The 21,234-nt window shown below is 42.7% G+C and overlaps 1 protein-coding gene across 4 annotated transcripts in view; it reads right to left on the bottom strand.

The window, feature by feature from the left end:
* Positions 1–2,216: 2,216 nt before the first annotated feature.
* The window catches only part of USP28 (ubiquitin specific peptidase 28), a 977,853-nt gene continuing 958,835 nt past the window's right edge, over positions 2,217–21,234 (bottom strand). For 3 of the 4 annotated variants that reach the window (XM_069614230.1, XM_069614233.1, XM_069614232.1), the window contains one exon: positions 2,217–2,998. In XM_069614230.1, coding sequence (XP_069470331.1) covers positions 2,823–2,998 — 176 coding nt within the window. In that variant the 3' untranslated portion in view covers positions 2,217–2,822. The remainder of the gene's footprint in view (positions 2,999–21,234) is intronic. The other variant, XM_069614231.1, reaches the window with a different exon arrangement.

The following is a 21,234-nucleotide window of genomic DNA, read 5'->3' as shown; positions in this document are numbered from 1 at the left end:
GGGTTCATTTGAGCACATGATATGGGAATGTGGCTTTCTAAGGGACTTCTGGAGGGAGGTAACACAGACAACAAATAGAGTTTGAATGATAGATGTGGAGAACTGACAGAAGATTTATCGTATCCACAGAGATGTTGGTTCTTTCGAGCATCGCTATCTGCTAAGAAAGTTATTTTAAGGAACTAGAAGAGAGTGAGCAAAATTCATCTGTTTCAGATTGGATGAGGGATTTGGGACAGATGCCCACATTTGAAAGGTTGATCTTGTACAGAAACAAAAAAAAAAGACTTATTTGAGAATATCTGGGGTTGATTCTTTGAGCTATGAATTTTTGGCATTGACTAATTTGAGCCGCAATTTTAACCACCCTTCTGATGGTATGTGTATCTGTGTTTTTTTGTAATATGTTGCAGCATTGTGATGTTGCATGTTAAATGCGGGCTGATGGGTCCAGCTTCCCAGTCCAGGCAGCAGCACACTGGAACGCTCTTCCCCCTCACATGAGATGTATGGAATCCCACAAAGCATTCACAAAAGCACTGTTTAACTAAAGCTGCTCGGGGTCCTTCTACCGAGGTAAACACTACGTTCCTCCTCTGCCCTCATGTAACGTTGAATGTAACTGGACAATATACTAATAGCTGTAACCATTTATGTTTCTTCCTCCTACTGTAATCTTAATCTCCGTGGAGGAGGAAAATTCGGTTTGCAAGCTCAATGTAACCAAGAGCAATTAACTTGAATGTAACTAAGGAAACCTTGCGCTACTAATACATTTCCATGCAACAGCGCCTCGATGCCCTTGGGCTGTTAGTGCGCTTTACAAATCCAAATAAACAAAAAAATAAATAAATGTACTTTTGAATAAATTCTAATAAATACGTGAATACAAAAAACACTGAGCACATGTCAGTTCCTAACCACAACTGGTGCCGTCTCTTAAGTGTGACTGCTCCGCATTCCTTTTGGGGCTACAAACCAATAACACTGGGTTTCCCTGCACAGTAACGCTCATTTCTGGACTCAAGAACTGAACCCTTGGACATTCCAATGACTAATGCAGACACCACTGCCCTAAACTCGCTCCCTAACAGGCTACAATTCCACACGGCCATTTCCATCGCTGTATCTGATCTATGGAAAGAGATCGGTTTACAGCTAGAATGTGTGGACGTTCCCTTATTGAATGCTAGTGTCACACTGTCTGGACCGTCTCACCACTCTGCACCCCCTTAAGAGAAGCCTCGACTACTTCACATGGGAGAGTCGGGCCTTGCATCCTCGGTACGGGGTCAGTCTTTCTAGTCCCCACACATAGGGCTGAGGAAAATCCTGCCAACAGTGTGCCACGCAGAGGTGCATTAAACAGAAACCCACTAGGCACTCCGGAGTACTGCAAACTCCTGGCACAACTGTTTGAACCAGTTTCAAGTAAATCTCGCACGCACGTTATGAAAAATGACTAGTTATCAAATGGTCAAGCTTATCTGGCTTTATTTAGATTCCCAACTGGACTTTTTTAAAATGCCAGCTTCCCCAAAATGAGCCGTTTTGGCTGGGTGGTGGCTGGGTTTTGTCTTGCAACGATTCGTCATGTTGTTCGACACTCACTTTGACTGGTTCCGGATAATCAGTACATTATATTTTCTGATCTTTGCTCTTTCTTCCTCTATTCAGTATTATGATGTTTATGTGTCACCCTTAGTACTTTTTGTACCAACTCATTAGTTTGTAAAGCTCCTTGGCGTGAGGCGCTTTAGAAGAAAAATACAATACAAATGAACCGGCTTTGAAGAAGTATATGCACAGGAAAGAGGGCTGATAGTCTAAGGTGCCTCCACCAGCCAGGACAAATCGTTCACTTTCATGGCTCTGGCAAACATTGCGCAAACAGACGCTGCAATACTAACAGAGAATAGCAATCAGGCAAGACACTTCCAATCTGGTGCTGGCAACAGGAAGAAAAGAAAAAAAACAGTGCGATACAAATCATCATTAAAACATAAACTCATGACTGAGGTGTAGATGCCAGGTAACATTAGAGAGGTTTTCCCAATAAAATCAAAACAGCGTATCAAACGAATCTAAATTAGCGTTGCTTTCAGCATTGTTTTATGGCACTGGATGTTTTAGGATTTTCTCATGGGTCCATCACCTTGCCTCCTTACCCAAACATGGATTAAATAAATATGGCACACTCGGAAGAGCTACACAAGTGAAATTGGTACTTCATTTAATAGCTTGCCATCCAAACAGATTTCACAAACAGGTGGAAGAAAAGCTTTTTCTATAAAAACAGACCTTGTGCAGGCTGGACCACATCCTGCCATAGCCCGTGATCTACCTCTTGGGGCCACCTGTAACATGATGAAAGGCAAATACAAGTTCATAGAATATGTCATATATACAGGTAGGCGGCAGATCAACAGTGGAGTGAGCAGCACACAGTGAAGGGTAGATCTTTGGTCAGCTTCTGGTAGAGAGGAAAGCCACCAAACAGCTGCTGGGCGGTCTCCCCGCCACACGTGTCCACTCATCACGTTTACTGCCCCCCAGTGGGGTTTCATAGTAGTGCAGTAGATTTTCAGCTGGACCATATGGTCTCAGTATAGTGGTTTCCACCCTGTGCAGTGTAACGCCTTCCACACTTGCAAGGTTAAATGGTGACTCCCCGCTCTTCCTTTTGTGCAGTCATGTAACAGTCGCATCTGGAAGCAATTGACCTTCTCTGTGTGTGGACTCCAGATGTGGAGGCCAGAAGAGGGCTCGAGTTCAGATGTAAGTAACAGTACAGGGGTTGGGGCTCTCTTTGTGGGGCCTGCTCATGTCACGGTGACGGCGGAGTTGCTGTGGATGGACTCCATGACGGCAGCAAAGCGACTGCACAGGTCGTACGGTGAATTAGGGCGAATCTTTGGAGGCTCCTTCAACACAATGATTTCGGCCGAGCAGTCGAGAAGCCGTGGCAGGAACTCCCCGAGTTTCATCTGTGAACTCTCTGCGGAATCAAGACAAGCGGGGGAAAGAATCAGACATGAGAAACTGCTGGGTCACACAACATCTGCAAATCTGAAGGGCTCATGGGCATTGATATGCAACAGCAGTGCCTGGACGGACCCTGCCTCCAAGAAGGCCCACACAACATCAATTCCCACCTGCTGCCCCCGACCACCTCACGACACAGCGTAGATCCAAACAAAGGAACATTAGACCATTATCAAACTGCCCCCCATATTTCAGCTAAGTGCATTCCCAAGCTATGTGACTTTCCATAAAAAGCTTGCATCCTTGGCTCCTGGCCACAGCGCATGGCTTTGATCGCCGCATTGAATGCAGTTCTGACATGTTCTCTGGTAGACATCTTTGGTAGGGATGGGATGTTCGCTCATAGAACAGATAGTGGTTTGTAAAGGAGGTGCAATAACCGGTGGTCCAGGCACCTGGGCCTTTCACGAAAGCTCCTCGTGTTTGAAGAGTATGTTCCAGTGGAGCAGACTGCAGTAGATCGATTGGCTATGTGAGTCTACACTACACAAACCCTTGCTACACCCCCCCTATGATTTTTCAAAGCTAAATTCAAGTCAGCCATGCCACTGGGCCCCTGGGGCTGCTGCCTTGACTTAAATTAAAACTCTCTCTCACTCTTTCCCCCTCCCTCTCCCTCCTGGGGCATTACACCACAAAATGGAAGGTTGTGCATTCACGGGTAATGCTAAAGGTGTGCCTCTCTTTCCCGACTACGCCGATGCATATGGAGTTCTTCAATTTAAAGACTTATTTCTTCCATTTTCTTTCCACCTGAAACTGAAAACACCAACCAGCACCCCCAACTTGGAGAGAGGAGGTTTTCTTTAAATGATTTCAGAAATAGATATTACTTACCGTAATGTTCTTTCTATGGATTCTTCTCCTGCAGATTCCTCATCACATATATATCCATTCCAGTGTCAGCTGCTCGCAAAACCTTTTGACAGGGGGTGTGTAGTGTACCTCGACTGGGCTGTCAATCCACCTTGACTGGAGGCTCGGTCATCGGCTCCGGACGCGACGACAGTCGTCTTACATAGACTGCATCACTACGCCCCTGTACCTCAGTTCTCACCTTGTTTCCCCCTAGCTCAGCCACTGCCAAGGAAAACTAGCAATGAAAAGGCCAAACAGCTGACAGAGAATAGAAAATGGAAATCTCAACTGGGATTTTTTTTTAGCGGGAAATAGAGACCGCAGAGGGCCTGTGGCACTGAACCAAAAGGATGGCAGTAGACCCTACAACCATCATTCACCTCTTTCCTCTCAAGAGAAAGACAGCCAATGACTGCAGACGCTTTCATAGCTGGGATGGATGGGAGGGGTGATTAAGAATCTGGGTGAGGAAAATTCTAGAAAGAACACTACGGTAAGTAATTTCTCCTTCAATGGATTTGCCTTTCTCCCGCGAATTCCTCATCAAATAGATTCCCAAAGCAGTACTCAGATTGTAGGAGGGATGAAAGCATTCACAGAAAAAAAAAAAAAAAACGCCTTTCCGTATCGAGCGTCTGCCCCACAGGCAACGCCCAGTCTGTAGTACTTTGTAAAAGTATGAAGTGAAGACCAGGTTGCAGCCCGGCAAATGGCTTAACTGGTATTCCTCCCTGCAGCGCTGTAGATGTAGACACTCCTCTAGTGCAACGGGCCCCGATACCAGGGGGTAACCTTTTCCCTGTGCTGTGATAGCACTCAGAGATGCACAGCGTGATCCACTGTGAAATAGTTTACAGGCCACAGAGAAGGTCACAAACAATTGGTTGACTCTCCTGCATTTAGCCATCCTGGCCACATAAAAACTCAACACCCTCTTAGGGTCTAGTCTGTGAAATCGCTCTTCCTCAGAGGTGCAGGGGCGGATAAAATACGGGAAGGTCAATTGCCTGAGATAAGTGGAATTCGGACACCACCATGGGCAGGAATCCAGGCCTCGCCTTTAGAGAAACTTTCTCTTGAAAGTGGCGAAGCAAAGGTGGCTTACAATTTAGAGCCTGCAGCTCACTGACCCACCTTGCAGAAGTGATGGCCACCAGGAAAGCGGTTTTCAAAGTCAGTAACCGCAAAGAACAAGAATGTAAAGGCATTGTTTTGGAAACTAATTCAGAAGAATTTGAGGTTAAAAGAATACTTGATTCTAGAAAAGTAAGGGGAAAGATTCAATATCTTATTGATTGGAAGGGGTTTGGTCCTGATGAAAGAAGTTGGGAGTCAGAATCTGATATTCATGCGGAAAGATTAGTATCTAAGTTTCACAGAAGAAATCCAAATAAACCTGGCCCTGAGGTCAGGGCTTAAGGAGGGGGTACTGTCAGGTCCCAGGTTAGGTAGGGGTACTTTGTAAATGAAATTAGATTATAGATTTAATTAATTTATTGTTTTAATCTGATTTTGGGTTGTTGATCTTAACTTCTGTTCATCAGAGTGCTAACTCCCCAAACCAACATGGTGGCAGTAGTGCCAGTTCCTGATTGGAAGTTTCATGAACCTCTGACCTTCCATACAATTCTAAACTGCCTTTCATTGTTCACCTTCAAGAAGGAAGGTCCTGTTTTGATTAAGTTCCTGCGTCAAGGCCTTTTGATGAGATTCTGGTGAAGTTTACAAAGATAAATATTGTTTCCTGAGAAGCTGGTCAACGTGGGACAAGCTCAGCTGATAATTTGGTGGGAGCGTCGCTTTTTCTCAAGCTGGAGAAAAGTTGCTTTATTTTTATCACTTTATTCATGTTAGGTATTTATTTAGTTTAGGTATTTAGATTCGTTTCATTTTACTTCAAAAATCTGCTTGACTTTTATGACTCTGTGTAATTGACACGGTTTTGAATTTCTGACATTGTACTGAAGGAAGAAGCGTTTGGAATTTTAACTGCGCAGTTTTCTTAGATCAGTGCTTCAGAGCCTTCATTTTTGTTTCACGCATGCGCAAAGGAGAAGTGTCCTTGTTTTACTGCTGTGTCTCGTATCTGATCTGATTTCAAGTCTGTCAGTTTCAGTACGGTTGCGTGAATGAAGATTGCTTAAGGAAAATACCTGAGCCTAAGTTTTTGATGTTGTTTAACTTGAATTCATAAGGCTTTTAATTACGCTTGCGCGCCATTATATAAGGTGGCTTCTAAAAATATTCACTGTGCGCATGTGGAAAGTAAAGACACATTGATTTCATGAGCATAGCACATTTTTCTGAAGGATAAGGCAGCGCCTGAACTTGTCTATTGTGCGCATGTCAAAGGCAAAAGCAGTTGTTTTCGTTAGCATTGCGCATGTGCTCAAAAGGTAAACAGCATCTGAACTCATTTACAGTGCTTAAGTCAAAAGCAAAGCTTCGGATTCCATTAGCATTGCGCATGTGCTTCAAAGGTTGAACAGGATCTGAATTCATTCTTATTGTTCTTGTTTAAAGTTTTAAAATACCATCTGAACTCTTAATTGCGCATTTGTTACTAAAGTAAAAGGAACATCTGAACAGGAATACAATGTGCTTGAGAAAGGATGAAATGCAATTGAATGAATGAACACTCGAAAGTGATTTCCTCTTTAATTTAAGAAGATTGCACATTCTTGAACTCATTATTTTGAGCATTTTTGGTTGAGGAACAAAATGCATTCTTAAATTCACATTGCCCTTCTGAAATTGAACATTGACTGTGCAAGATAAATTCTCAATGGGTCTTTGTGAAAAAGAAGTTAATTAATCTCCAAGGTTATTTCGGAGATTGGACAGGTATGGGTTTAGATATTAAATTATTTGATATTTAGAGATTGAGTTAATTTAATGCATGTCTTCATTATTTAATAAACATTAATGTCTCCTTCTACAGATTGCAGCCCACCAGAAGTAGGCGTCTGTCGTTTGTTATTTTCTCCACTTCCCCTTTTCCCTTGGGAGTGTTAGTTCTTCAACTGGGTTTAAGACAGTTGTTGATCAAACGTTCTTGAGAGATCTGTGGGGCTCAGCATCTCCTGCAGACGCAGACGCCAGGACCGGACAGATGAAAGGCCAAAAAATAGTCTGCCTGGTTTGTTGAGTCTCACAGATTTCATCATGGAACAGTTGGGAGAAGTAATCCAAGAACTGAGAGAAGAATTAAGAGTTTCTCATTTAGAGAATTCAAAATTACATAAAAAGGTGGAGGAGTTGGGAGTTAAGATGACTCGGATTCAAGAATCCATTGGGGAATCTAGAACCCAGAGAGTAGGGTATTCTGGGGAAGGATTGTCTTCGGAGTTGGGAGCCACAGGGAACAGTGAACAACAACCCCCAGTTCTGGAAAGAGCAGACGGGAGAGATGAAGATAGAGTAGGAAGACACATTTTGAGTCAGACATCAGTTCCTTTAGCGTCCCCAGAACGTTTTAGTGGAGATGTTAAAACATTTTCAACTTTTGTTACACAGTGTGAGTTACATTTCTTGTGTCGTCCTGAGAGTTTTAGAACTGACATGGCTAAAGTTGCATTTATGTTATCTTATTTAACTGGGGATGCATCATCTTGGGCAGTTCTTTTGGTTGCTCAAGAGAATCCAATTTTGAAAGATGTTGTTCTATTTAAAGAAGAGTTTCGAAAGATGTTTGGAAGAAGAATGATTTCACAAGAGTTAGATGGGGAACTGTTAGATTTAAAACAAGGAAATAAGGACTTAGTGAGTTATGTAACAGCTTTTAGAGCTCTAGTTTTGGAAACAGGGTGGCCAGAGGACAAGAGATCGTCCTTATTTTACAGAGGTTTAAGGGACGAATTTAAAGACGCTTTATCAACCATGGTTGATCGTCCCACTTCTTGTGATGCCTTAATTGACTTAGTTATGCGAATAGATTTTCGATTGGGAGAAAGAAGAAATGAACGTAGAAAGGGTTTTGGAGAGGTCAAGGTGGGTCAGCGTTTTGAAAAACCTAGAATGGAAGAAAGGAGTAAAGTCAGTGAACAGTCAGGCAAAATAAGAGGACCATTATCTAAAGAGGAGAAAGATAGGAGAAGAGCTAATCACTTGTGTTTATATTGTGGGCGTAGTGGTCATTTTCTAGGGAATTGTCCTTACACTCCCAAAAGAGGGCAGTCCAATGTTTCTCGATCTCAACAGGTGGCGAATACCCTTCAAGCGGCTGTACCTCATGTAACAATTAACGTATCCTTATTCTTGGATGATGTTTTAAAAGGATCAGGACCAGCCATGATTGATTCAGGGGCAACTGGTAATTTTATGGATTGGGGATTGGCTCGGTCTATGAAAATTCCATTAGTTGAAAAAATAGCAGTAGAGCAAGTAAGAGCAGTAGATGGTTCTCAGTTAACCTCGGGACCCATCACTCATGAAACTGTTCCTTTGTTTATGACACTGGTTAAAGATCACTCTGAGTATATTGTCTTTGAACTTATTGATGCTCCTCAGCTACAAATCATTTTGGGAATGCCTTGGTTGACTAATCATAATCCCACAATTGACTGGGGAAGAAGAATATTAGATTTTCGATCAGAAATTTGTAAGGAACATTGTTTCAATTGTAAGTATGAGATCAGAGATGAGAGTATTGAAAGTGGAAGAGTGGTGGCTTTAGCTCAAAATGGATTTGAAGAACATTCTATTGGAGCTGTGATGGGTTTTTTGCCTGAGTGTTATAAAGAGTTTACTTGTGTGTTTGATGAGGTTGAAGCAGGGGAGTTACCGCCACATCGATCATATGATTGCAAAATTGATTTAGAGGATGGAGCAATCTTACCTAGTAGTAGGGTGTATGCCTTGACCGAGAAGGAAAATGATTACTTGAAGGAATACATTGAGGAAAATCTCAATAAAGGGTTTATTAGACACTCACAATCTCCTGCAGCTTCACCATTGTTTTTTGTACCCAAGAAGGAAGGGAAGCTCAGAGCTTGCATTGATTATAGATCTTTGAATAAAGTCACTGTTAAGAATCGCTATCCTTTGCCATTGATTCCAGAAATGTTAAACCAAATTCAAGGAGCAACCATTTTTACTAAATTGGATTTGAGAGGAGCTTACCATTTGGTTAGGGTTAGGGAGGGAGACGAGTGGAAGACTGCTTTCAAAACACGTTTTGGTTTGTTTGAATACCTTGTGATGCCATTCGGATTATGTAATGCTCCAGCGGCTTTTCAATTCTTTATTAATGATGTTTTGAAAGAATTTCTAGATCTTTTTGTCGTAGTTTATATTGATGACATTTTGATTTTTTCACATAATTTGGAGCAACATTATCAACATGTAAGACAAGTTTTGAAGAAGTTACACGATCATCATCTTTTTGCTAGTTTTGATAAGAGTCAATTTCATACTGAAGTGGTGGAGTTTCTGGGTTTCGTGATTTCTCCTCAAGGGTTGGAAATGGATCAAAAAAAAGTCAGAGCAGTGAAAGATTGGCCGACTCCCACTAAGATCAAGGAAGTGCAAAGTTTTTTAGGTTTTGCTAATTTTTATAGGAGATTTATCAAAGATTTTTCATCCATTATTCCTCCTATCACTAGACTTTTAAAAAAAGGTGTACCTTTTCTTTGGAATCAAGAAACGGAAGAAGCTTTTAACACCTTGAAGAATAGATTTATTTCTGGTCCTATTCTTTTACACCCAGATCCAACACAACCATTCTTTGTAGAAGCAGACGCTTCTAATTTTGCAGTTGGAGCTATTTTATCTCAAAGGCATAAAGAAACTGGTCAGCTTCATCCAATAGCATTCTTCTCAAAGAAATTTTCTGCCGCAGAAAGTAACTATTCAATAATGGATAAGGAATTACTTGCAATAAAAGCTGCATTTCAAGAATGGCGACATTTTTTGATGGGTGCCAGAAATCCTGTCACGGTGCTTACTGATCACCGAAATTTACTTTTTCTTAAGTCAGCTAAGACTCTTACTCCCAGACAGTTACGTTGGTCATTATTTTTTGCGGATTTTGACTTTGTAGTGACATACAGACCTGGGAAATTAAATGGTAAAGCGGATGCTTTATCCAGACAATTTCCTGGTTGTGAAAAAGAATTGGAGTTAAGACCTGAACCTGTAATTCCTGAAGAACATTTTGTTTCAGCTAACTCTTCTAAAAAAGAAGATTTGCAGGAGTTAATTAAAATAAATCTGAATATTCAGAAGATGAAAGAATGGGCACAGTTGGATGTTAAAAGAACTATTAAAAATGGTTTACCTTATTTTGAGGATAAGTTGTATCTCCCGAGTGAGGACCTTAGAGAGAAAATTTTACAAGATTGTCATGATTCAGTTTTAGCTGGACATCCGGGTTTTCATAAGACTTTGGATTTAGTTCTACGGCATTTCTGGTGGGAAAGTATTAAGAAAGATGTCTTAAATTATGTAAAGACTTGTGAAGTCTGTGCTAAGTCAAAACATGAGACTGGAAAACCTGCTGGACTTCTTGAACCCTTGCCTATTCCTCCTCGGCCTTGGCATACAATTGGTTTAGATTTTATTGTAGATTTACCTAACGATAGAGGATTCTCCACAATTCTGGTAGTGGTAGATTGTTTCTCTAAAGAGAGTCATTTTATTCCCATGAAAGGAGGAGTTACAGCTTCAAGTCTAGCTAAAAAATTCATTCAAGAAATTGTACGATTGCATGGAGTTCCCAGTCAAGTTATTTCAGATAGGGGGTCTCAATTTGTGTCGAGATTTTGGAAGGAATTTTGTAGGAGATTGGGTTTGAAGATAAAATTAACATCAGGATATCACCCAGAGGCTAATGGTCAAGTAGAAAGAATCAATCAGGAATTAGAAAAATATTTAAGATGTTTTGTCGAAGGAGAGTTTGAGTGGGTGGATTTGTTGTGGACAGCGGAATTTGCATATAATAATTCTACTAAAACCTCTACTTCCATGTCACCTTTTTTTTGTGGAAGAGGTTATAATCCTCGGTTTCTATGTGAGAATGATGGAGTAAATGAGACATGTCCAGCTGTGAAAGATATAACTGAAATAATTCAGAAAGGTTGGGCTAAAGCAAAGGAAATGTTACAAAAAAGTAAGTCTGAGTATAAAAGATTTGCAGATTTTAAAAGAAAGAAAAGTCCAAGTTATGCTAAAGGTGATTTAGTCTGGTTATCAGCAAAAAATATTAAATTGAAAGGAAAAAATAAATTTTGTCCTAAGTTTTTGGGTCCTTTTGAGATTGAGGAAGTGATAGGACCAGTATCAGTCAAACTTAAATTGACTACTAATTTGAAAATTCATCCAGTATTTCATGTAAGTTTATTAAAACCAGTGTCAAAAGGAATCAGAATGAGACCAGTTCCTAAACCAATTGTTTTGGAAACTAATTCAGAAGAATTTGAGGTTAAAAGAATACTTGATTCTAGAAAAGTAAGGGGAAAGATTCAATATCTTATTGATTGGAAGGGGTTTGGTCCTGATGAAAGAAGTTGGGAGTCAGAATCTGATATTCATGCGGAAAGATTAGTATCTAAGTTTCACAGAAGAAATCCAAATAAACCTGGCCCTGAGGTCAGGGCTTAAGGAGGGGGTACTGTCAGGTCCCAGGTTAGGTAGGGATACTTTGTAAATGAAATTAGATTATAGATTTAATTAATTTATTGTTTTAATCTGATTTTGGGTTGTTGATCTTAACTTCTGTTCATCAGAGTGCTAACTCCCCAAACCAACATGGTGGCAGTAGTGCCAGTTCCTGATTGGAAGTTTCATGAACCTCTGACCTTCCATACAATTCTAAACTGCCTTTCATTGTTCACCTTCAAGAAGGAAGGTCCTGTTTTGATTAAGTTCCTGCGTCAAGGCCTTTTGATGAGATTCTGGTGAAGTTTACAAAGATAAATATTGTTTCCTGAGAAGCTGGTCAACGTGGGACAAGCTCAGCTGATAATTTGGTGGGAGCGTCGCTTTTTCTCAAGCTGGAGAAAAGTTGCTTTATTTTTATCACTTTATTCATGTTAGGTATTTATTTAGTTTAGGTATTTAGATTCGTTTCATTTTACTTCAAAAATCTGCTTGACTTTTATGACTCTGTGTAATTGACACGGTTTTGAATTTCTGACATTGTACTGAAGGAAGAAGCGTTTGGAATTTTAACTGCGCAGTTTTCTTAGATCAGTGCTTCAGAGCCTTCATTTTTGTTTCACGCATGCGCAAAGGAGAAGTGTCCTTGTTTTACTGCTGTGTCTCGTATCTGATCTGATTTCAAGTCTGTCAGTTTCAGTACGGTTGCGTGAATGAAGATTGCTTAAGGAAAATACCTGAGCCTAAGTTTTTGATGTTGTTTAACTTGAATTCATAAGGCTTTTAATTACGCTTGCGCGCCATTATATAAGGTGGCTTCTAAAAATATTCACTGTGCGCATGTGGAAAGTAAAGACACATTGATTTCATGAGCATAGCACATTTTTCTGAAGGATAAGGCAGCGCCTGAACTTGTCTATTGTGCGCATGTCAAAGGCAAAAGCAGTTGTTTTCGTTAGCATTGCGCATGTGCTCAAAAGGTAAACAGCATCTGAACTCATTTACAGTGCTTAAGTCAAAAGCAAAGCTTCGGATTCCATTAGCATTGCGCATGTGCTTCAAAGGTTGAACAGGATCTGAATTCATTCTTATTGTTCTTGTTTAAAGTTTTAAAATACCATCTGAACTCTTAATTGCGCATTTGTTACTAAAGTAAAAGGAACATCTGAACAGGAATACAATGTGCTTGAGAAAGGATGAAATGCAATTGAATGAATGAACACTCGAAAGTGATTTCCTCTTTAATTTAAGAAGATTGCACATTCTTGAACTCATTATTTTGAGCATTTTTGGTTGAGGAACAAAATGCATTCTTAAATTCACATTGCCCTTCTGAAATTGAACATTGACTGTGCAAGATAAATTCTCAATGGGTCTTTGTGAAAAAGAAGTTAATTAATCTCCAAGGTTATTTCGGAGATTGGACAGGTATGGGTTTAGATATTAAATTATTTGATATTTAGAGATTGAGTTAATTTAATGCATGTCTTCATTATTTAATAAACATTAATGTCTCCTTCTACAGATTGCAGCCCACCAGAAGTAGGCGTCTGTCGTTTGTTATTTTCTCCACTTCCCCTTTTCCCTTGGGAGTGTTAGTTCTTCAACTGGGTTTAAGACAGTTGTTGATCAAACGTTCTTGAGAGATCTGTGGGGCTCAGCATCTCCTGCAGACGCAGACGCCAGGACCGGACACCATCCTGGCCACATAAAAACTCAACACCCTCTTAGGGTCTAGTCTGTGAAATCGCTCTTCCTCAGAGGTGCAGGGGCGGATAAAATACGGGAAGGTCAATTGCCTGAGATAAGTGGAATTCGGACACCACCATGGGCAGGAATCCAGGCCTCGCCTTTAGAGAAACTTTCTCTTGAAAGTGGCGAAGCAAAGGTGGCTTACAATTTAGAGCCTGCAGCTCACTGACCCACCTTGCAGAAGTGATGGCCACCAGGAAAGCGGTTTTCAAAGTCAGTAACCGCAAAGAACAAGAATGTAAAGGCTCAAACAGAGCTGCCATAAGAACCTTTAAATACAGACAAAGCTGCCAAGTATTTTCTGAATGTGGTGACCTGAATGCCTGAATAGGCCAGTGACAGAAGGAACTCCATCACTGTAGTGGTGGGACAAGAGATCGGTCAATCGCACGTTCCCTGCACCACACCGCAAATCTTCTCCACCTGCACCCATACAGCATTCTTGCGGACGGCCTGCAAACAGCCAGAAACATCTCAAGTACTTCCTCAGAGAGGCCTCAGTCATCATATCTTATCCTCTCAAGGCCTGTAGGCTGAGGGATTCCGGGTTCGGGTGGCACACCAGACATTTCTACTGGGATAGGAGGTCCGGCTGATGAGGCAGCCAGAGGTGAGCAGATGGTCAACTCCAGAAAGTCTGAGTAGCATGTCCTCCTTGCTCAATCCGGGGTGATCAAGATCAGGGTTGCTCGAAACTGCATCCTCCTGAGAACCCATAGAATGAAGGGAATCAGAGGGAAGGCATAGTGGAGGGGGACGTTCCAATCCACTAGAAATATGTCCCCTAGTGTGCTGTCCGTACCCTAGAAAGAGAAGACCTCCTCTAGGACACCCTGGCACACTTCCCACCCTGACCTGGTGGGCCAGAAGGGTTCCCCCGCAAACATGCTGCTGCTGTTGGCCACCAACAGAGGTCATCAACCACGGACCTGGACACTATGACAATGTCTCTCAAAGTGCCGAAGTACTGTGACAACTGACCCTGCAGGAGCCATTGCAACGACTGCATCCACAGCCTGGCCTCTGCCACCAGGAAAATACAGGGGCCCATGAGACCTAAGAGGTGGAGGAAGGAAGCTGCTGGTAAGGTGGCGGCACGTTCTAGAAGAGTTGGACCATCGGAGCAACGCTGGCGACACTCTGCTCGGGAGGAAAACCCTTCCTCACCCGATTGTCTAGGACTGCTCCAATGAACTGGAGCCTCTATGCTGGTGTTCTGTGGGACTTCTGCAAGTTCAGGGAGAAGCCCAGCTTGTGAAGTAGCGAGCAGGTGTCCTTGAGATGGACAAAACCTGCTCTGTCGACTTCCCTCTGAGCAGCCAGTCATCCAGGTATGAAAACACATGGATGCCGGATCCCCCTGAGGCGAGCCGCGACTACCGCTATGAGCATGGGGAAGACCCTGGGGGACCACCTTTAATTGGAATTACTTGTCCCCTATGAGGAATCTCAGGGAATTCCTGTGCTTCTGATGGATTGGTACATTAAAGTCTGCGTTCTGGAGTTCTATGGACACCAGCCAGTCTTGCAACTTGAAAGCGTGGAGAATTTCTCTCAATGTCACCATCTTGAATTTGTCTTTCCTCATGAACTTGTTGAAGACCCTAAAGTCCAAGATGGGACAGAGTCCTCCCACTTCTTGGGTACCAGGAAATACCAGGAATACCAGCCTAATCCTCTTGGCTCGGGAGGTACCTCTTACACGACACCCTTCAAAAGTAGAGCTTGCAGTTTTTCCTGGAGACCTTATTCCTGTTGTTGAGGAGATGGTAGCGGTCTGTCCGGGGGCCTTTTTAAGAAAGGCAGACAGTATCCCCACTGTAGGAGCTGAAGAGCCCAGGCATCCGAGGTAACCTTGTGCCATTGAGCCCAGTACTTATTTATCCGTCCTCCAGCTGGGGTATTTTGGGGGAGAAATTAAAGCGGCTTTGAGGGCGGAGCCACCCCAGCTGCTGTTGCCCCTGTCTGCTGGCCTCTAGAGGCCCTGTGCCCTTTCCGGAGCATGGGACATGCCTCTGCCCATGCCTGGCTTGCCCTTGCCCCTCCCCCGATTTGTCAACAGTCTGCAACGTCCAGGCCTGCCTGCAAAGACTGCAGTGCCACCTCCTTGCCGTTGTCCACTAACTGCTGTAAACCTTACAGCTCCCCTTCAGGGATATGCTGGGCAGGATGCCCAATGGCCATCCACAAACCGAAAGAATATTTGGTAAATGCGCAGGAGACATTACCCGCTTTTAAGGTCATGCTGCCTGAGGAAAAGATTTTCTTTGCCAAGAAACAAACCTTTTACCTTCTCTATCGGTTGGGAGATTGGATGTGGCGTGGCTGGGCTGGCAGACACTGTGGCTGCCTGTACCACTAACTCCCCAGGTATTTGGTGGGAAGAGAGATATGGAGGTCTCTCCTTGCTGGCCTGGATTTTTTTGGACAGGTCAGATCTCACCAGGTGTGCAGTACAAGGGCACTGTCACAAGGCGGCGATAGGGTCAGCTATAGCTGTGTTGAAGGGCATAGCCCTCTCTGTAGCAGGTCCCTCATCAAGGATGTCAGTCGAGTCATTCTGGCACTGGCCTGGCTGTAGCATTCCACTCCAGGGTATCCATCCTCCTGTCAACTAAAGCTGTGTATTTGGCATTGGTGTAGCCATAGGTGTAGGCCACCTGCATTTCTACGTCTGGGGACATGTCGAGTCCACTGGCGTTATGCAGACTTTCACAAAGTGCTACGAGGTCTGCCTGATCAACAAAAAGTTGGTTCCTCCAGTCCCTGAATACAAAGGTTCGAAGCCACCCTGGTCGTCGTCATGGGAGCTGAAAATGTCTGCCATGGAGCTGAAAAAGTCGCTCCTGGATTGTGGCGCGAACGACCACTCAATGGCAGTTGTCGATGGCTAGGGCGCGGAGGGAACCGGCACCCGAGGTGCGCTGGCAAGCACCGGCGCGGAAGGATGCCCAGCCTTGCTCAGCATCGTTTTGCTCTAAGGCTGGCATCACAGGGTGCCGCTGGAGCTACCATGGTCTGCTGCATTGAGGGCTCGTCCATACACACAGCCGCCTTTTAAAACATGTCCAACATTTGGGTTTTGAATTCCTCCCATTCAGCCCTGGACGTCTGCCCCGCCGACAACATACCTGGCACACTTGAAGAATCGGACTTGTGCCGGTGGTGTCATTTCTTCTTGTCGGAGGAAGAGGACAAACAGCTTTGGCAGTCAGATCGCTTTTGTTTTTCACCAATGCCTCTCCACTTTTTCTGGAGTAGGCCTGTCCGTTTCAGCCTCCGAAGATCTGAACGGTCGACTGCGCCAGGGATTTGGAGGGTATTCAGCCTACCGCGAGGTTCGCTGCCCGATCCCTGAGGGACTTTGCGTTAATTTTCCCACATGACCTACAGCTCTAGGTGCCTTGACCGGTGCCGAGGTACCACACGCAGATGTTGTGTGGATCAGTCACGGACATCTTCGAGCCGCTGTCCTTGCAGTGTTTGAATCCCGAGACTCGTAGCACAGACATGGTCGAGTTTGCAGCAAGCAAAATGATGTCAAAACATAGAGTGAAATCTAAGTTCGAGCGTTTCTCTCGAGCAACATGCTGAGTATGCAGAAAAAAGGAACTAAGGTACGGAGGCATATTGACGCAGTCTATGTACAACGACTGACATCATATCTGGAGCCAATGACCGAGCATCAGAGCAAGGCAGATCAACGGCCAATTCGAGGTGCACTACACCCCCTGTTGAAAGGTTTTCCAAGCAGCTGACGCTGTAATGGATATCTATCTGATGAGGAATCTGCGTGAGAAAGGCAATCCATTAAATAAGACCTACCCCAAACCCCAGCCTGTTTCGGAATAAAGTATGATGGAGTCTACTTCGAACTGTCAGATTTGCAATGGTTTGTCAAGTAGGCCAGGGAAATTTATTTCACAGCCAATTTCTAGCTTGATAGAAGACAGCGACCCAAAACACGCAAGAAATCATTTATAAAAAAAAATAAAATAAAAAATAAATGACCTCTTGGCCTCCCACTGACTGTATTCTATTTCACAATCCATGCTGTTTATGCAGAGACGTTGCGATTTACTTCACACACTTGCAACCACTGTTCTCCACAATTATTTCAAATAAGTACCAATTTGGTAGAAAGTCAAAACTGCCTACAAATAAAAAGGCAGCAGGCCCTATGTTATGGGGATTTATGGGGTGCACAACAGCCAACACCGCACCGTGGAAATCGACAGATTGATGCGCTCTGTGTGTCCATGCAGCGGTCCGGAAACTTGAAACTCCCTTCTGGCATATACCTGCAGGTCTGGCTTTAATGGGGCGATGCATGTGCACCCGCGTGAATTCCTGTCTGGTGTGTGTCAAGTGTAGAGCGTGCCTATGGTATACCCTAGCTGCTCCACAACGCAATGTGATGCTGAGAGTCGAAGCAGCTTCTTGGGGACATTGCAGAAATGTAAACATTTGCCACATGTATGTTTTCCAAATAGACATTACAATAACACTGTACGCAGAATAGCCTAACACAATCAGCAGAATACCACACACGATGCTTTACCAGTACTTGATGATGCAGCAGTTGCCAGGCTAGTGTGAGTGCACATATTCGACTACATTGCTGCAGTTGGAAAATCTGTGAGCCGTCGGTGAGCAGTCAGAAGGAAGGCCCTTGAAATGTCTGAGATAAGGCAAAGTGTGAGTTTTTGCTGTGGCTTTTTGTGACTAGACATAGCCTACCATTGCAAAATATAGTCTAGAAAGGCATCAAAGGCACGCCAACCACTGGGCTCAGCAGACCGACCAAACCTGCACACACTGTCTCGCACGCAAAAGTGAATGGAATGACCTTTTGGTTTAAGGAGTTCCTTGGCATACGAAACACAGAGGCTCTCATTTCTCTTGTCTCAGTATGCTGAGTGAGAGGCTTAGAGCAGTCACAGACCCACCCCCAACCCCCGCCCCGACCTTGCACAGGTGTAGCGCCACTGGGACATCCTTGGACATTAGGCCGTGAAGGCACGCCTGTCGGGCAAAGAGCTAAATTGGTCGGGTAGTAGGAGGAGCAAAGCGAGAATCAAAGGACCTGTTTGGTGATTTAGGTACATGAAGCCCGTGGCTCCCTTTCCTTCACAGCTTAGCGAGAAGCCTGCTCTTGCGGCATGACATGCCAAAAATCTGGTTCTTCAATGCTGCATAGGGCAGCAGAAGAATTTGGAACCCCAGTAAGCAACTGTGAGGACCCACACTTCCCTACATAACCGCGTGCTGGTGTCATTTCTGCGATCTTTGCCCAAAGCATTAGAGTAGCAGCTCTGGCATATGCACAAGGGGATGGCTTTGTTGGAGTTGTGACAGACAGGTCTACGGGGTAAGAGCACCAAAATAATCATGAAGGCCATTTTTAATACTATTTCATCGATCATTGCATCAAAACGGGCTGGGAGAGATCACACATCAAAACATTACTTTTTTAGGAGGTGCGGCACATGTCAGGTGGCTTCAAGCAAAATGGGTTACACAGTACCTCTTGGTCAAAAATCACAACTGGTGGAATGTGGTTCTAGTGTCTCGGGAACAGGAAAATCCATGTGTATGTACGCCTTTCAAATGTATGACTTAATGTATTATTGTACTTGTTGTGGTATGATCAAACTATGATCTTTCACACAATATATGACAATAGTCAATTCCTATAGACATACAAATATATATATATAACCACTAATAGATATAAAATACAATTTACAATTCAATATTAACATTATAAAAATCCCCATTTAATTATCTTCATTCCTTTAGCATCTCCATTTCCAATAGTCAAGAGAGTCAAAATTGTCAAAGTAAAAAATTATTACATGTGTATATTACGCAAACAAAGTATACCATTTAACATTTTAATCACTTTGGTGGTTACCCTTTTTTCATTTACAGCACTCAATCTGCTCCACATATCCTCCACTAAAACAGTTTCACCCATCATAAAAAACGACCCAAATATTTTGTCCTAGCAACCATTAATTCCGGACATTCTACTAAAATATGCTTAAGTGTTTGCACCGTTTCTGGATTTTTACAATAGTCGCACTTATCATAACATGGTTCTTAATTATTTGATCGAGCAGATAACATTTCTCTTTTAGGTAGAAGATTTAAACTGAATCTTAAAAGCTGTTCTTGATAGTAAAAACATTCCTACTGTGTCAAATACTTTGGTAAAAATCCTAGGGGCTTGTCTACTTGTGAAAATGTCAAAGGCAAATGATAATTTCTTGTTTTATCGATTGCTATCGATGCAATCCAGCCCTTTAAAACATTTTGTTTTACCCACAGTGGATTGACGGAGATAAGTTTTAGTTCTTCCACAGGGTTCTAAAATAAATTCAGCACATGATTCCAATTTAAACAGAAAATTAGACATCTTGTTTGTGCATAGTTATTTGTAAATCTACATACATCGATTCATAAATCAGTGAAATAATGTTGGCATACAATGATATATGACATTGGAACCACCCTCGTAAGGATAATATACCAAGTTCATAGCACAAAGACGCCACAGACAGAGAGTGTGAACTTTAACATTGTTTTTCCCTACTCTCCCTGCCAATCTTTCCCATAAAATATCGTAAACCATTGGTTCTATTTCTGATCCATATAAGATCATAATTTTACCAACACAAAATCGAACCAATGGTATAATTGAGAACTTGCTATACCTGCGATACATTTTCTTCATTTGGAATACTAACTGATCAATTTTATTCACAATCCTTTTAATTACTACTTCTTTCTTTGGGTGAGCTATGATTAGAAAACCTAAATATGTAAGTTCCTTAAAAGGAGATATTGGAACCTCATCAATAAACCATTTATAATTCCCTCCATTTGTATGTTTAGCACAATAGTAAATGATTTATAATTAATTTGTTTTTCCTTGTATATTCTCCTAAAGCATGAAGTAATCCCTGCAAGCCTATTGGAGTTAAATCTAGCAGAGCTATGTCGTCTGCATATGCCATACAATTTATTTGCATACTACCTAATTTTGGACTAATGGAAGCTGCCTTACTTAATGTATCATTGAGGTCCGCTAAATATAAATTGAAAAGGCAAGGTGCAAGAATACATCCTCGTCTTAGGCCTCTTAATTTCTATAGGGTTCGTTAAATTACCACACTCCTTTAATTTCACCTGAATCCAGGTATTATCATGGATATATTCAAAAATAGACTGTAGTGAGGCCGAAATTTCCGATCGCCTTAACTTTTGCATTGGATATGCCGGTTGACGGTATCAAAGGCTTCGGAAAAGGCAACCATTGCCTTATATAGAGAGGAATCATTATTTGACCACGCCTTGTCGCTCAAAGCTGCAAGTACTTGTCCATTTAAATTAGTGGCTATACCTCTCCTAAACCCAATTTTGGCTTTCAAAAGTATTTTTGTATCCAGTGCCCATGCCTCCAGCTTCTCAAGGATTAGAGCAGCAAAGACCTTACTGTCTGCATCCAGCAGCGCAATCGGTGTATAAGGAACAAGTTACTTACCTGTAACTGTTGTTCTCCAGCATGGGGTCTGGCATGGATTCACATGCTCATGAATATTCCCCGTCGTCAGGCTGGGAATCCTCGGTAAAGAAAAAAATCAGTATCAGTTTCGTTTCTGATCTGTCTTTCGTAGAAGTAACCAATCACTGATCTCTGCGTCATACTGACCACAGCCAATGACTGCCCTCTACGTAAGCCCCGCCTCTGGCAGCCATCTTCAGATTTGGTAGCACGTGAAGTGGCAGTATGACCAAGTGAAGAGCCGCAGAGGGGTAGGCGGGAGGGTTCGCATGTGAATCCATGCCAGACCCATGCTGGAGAACAACAGTTACAGGTAAGTAACTTGTTCCTTCTCCAGCATGGGGTCTGGCATGGATTCACATGCTCATGAATATAAGAATAAATAGCAGTACACACATGCACAACCACGGGGG

The sequence above is a fragment of the Ambystoma mexicanum genome, chromosome 9 (genome assembly GCF_040938575.1).
Source record: "Ambystoma mexicanum isolate Mex_15411 chromosome 9, UKY_AmexF1_1, whole genome shotgun sequence".
NCBI classification, from domain to species: Eukaryota; Metazoa; Chordata; class Amphibia; order Caudata; family Ambystomatidae; genus Ambystoma; species Ambystoma mexicanum.
The sequence above is the reverse complement of the archived record's forward strand: the minus strand, read 5'-3'. Positions and strand labels throughout refer to the sequence as shown.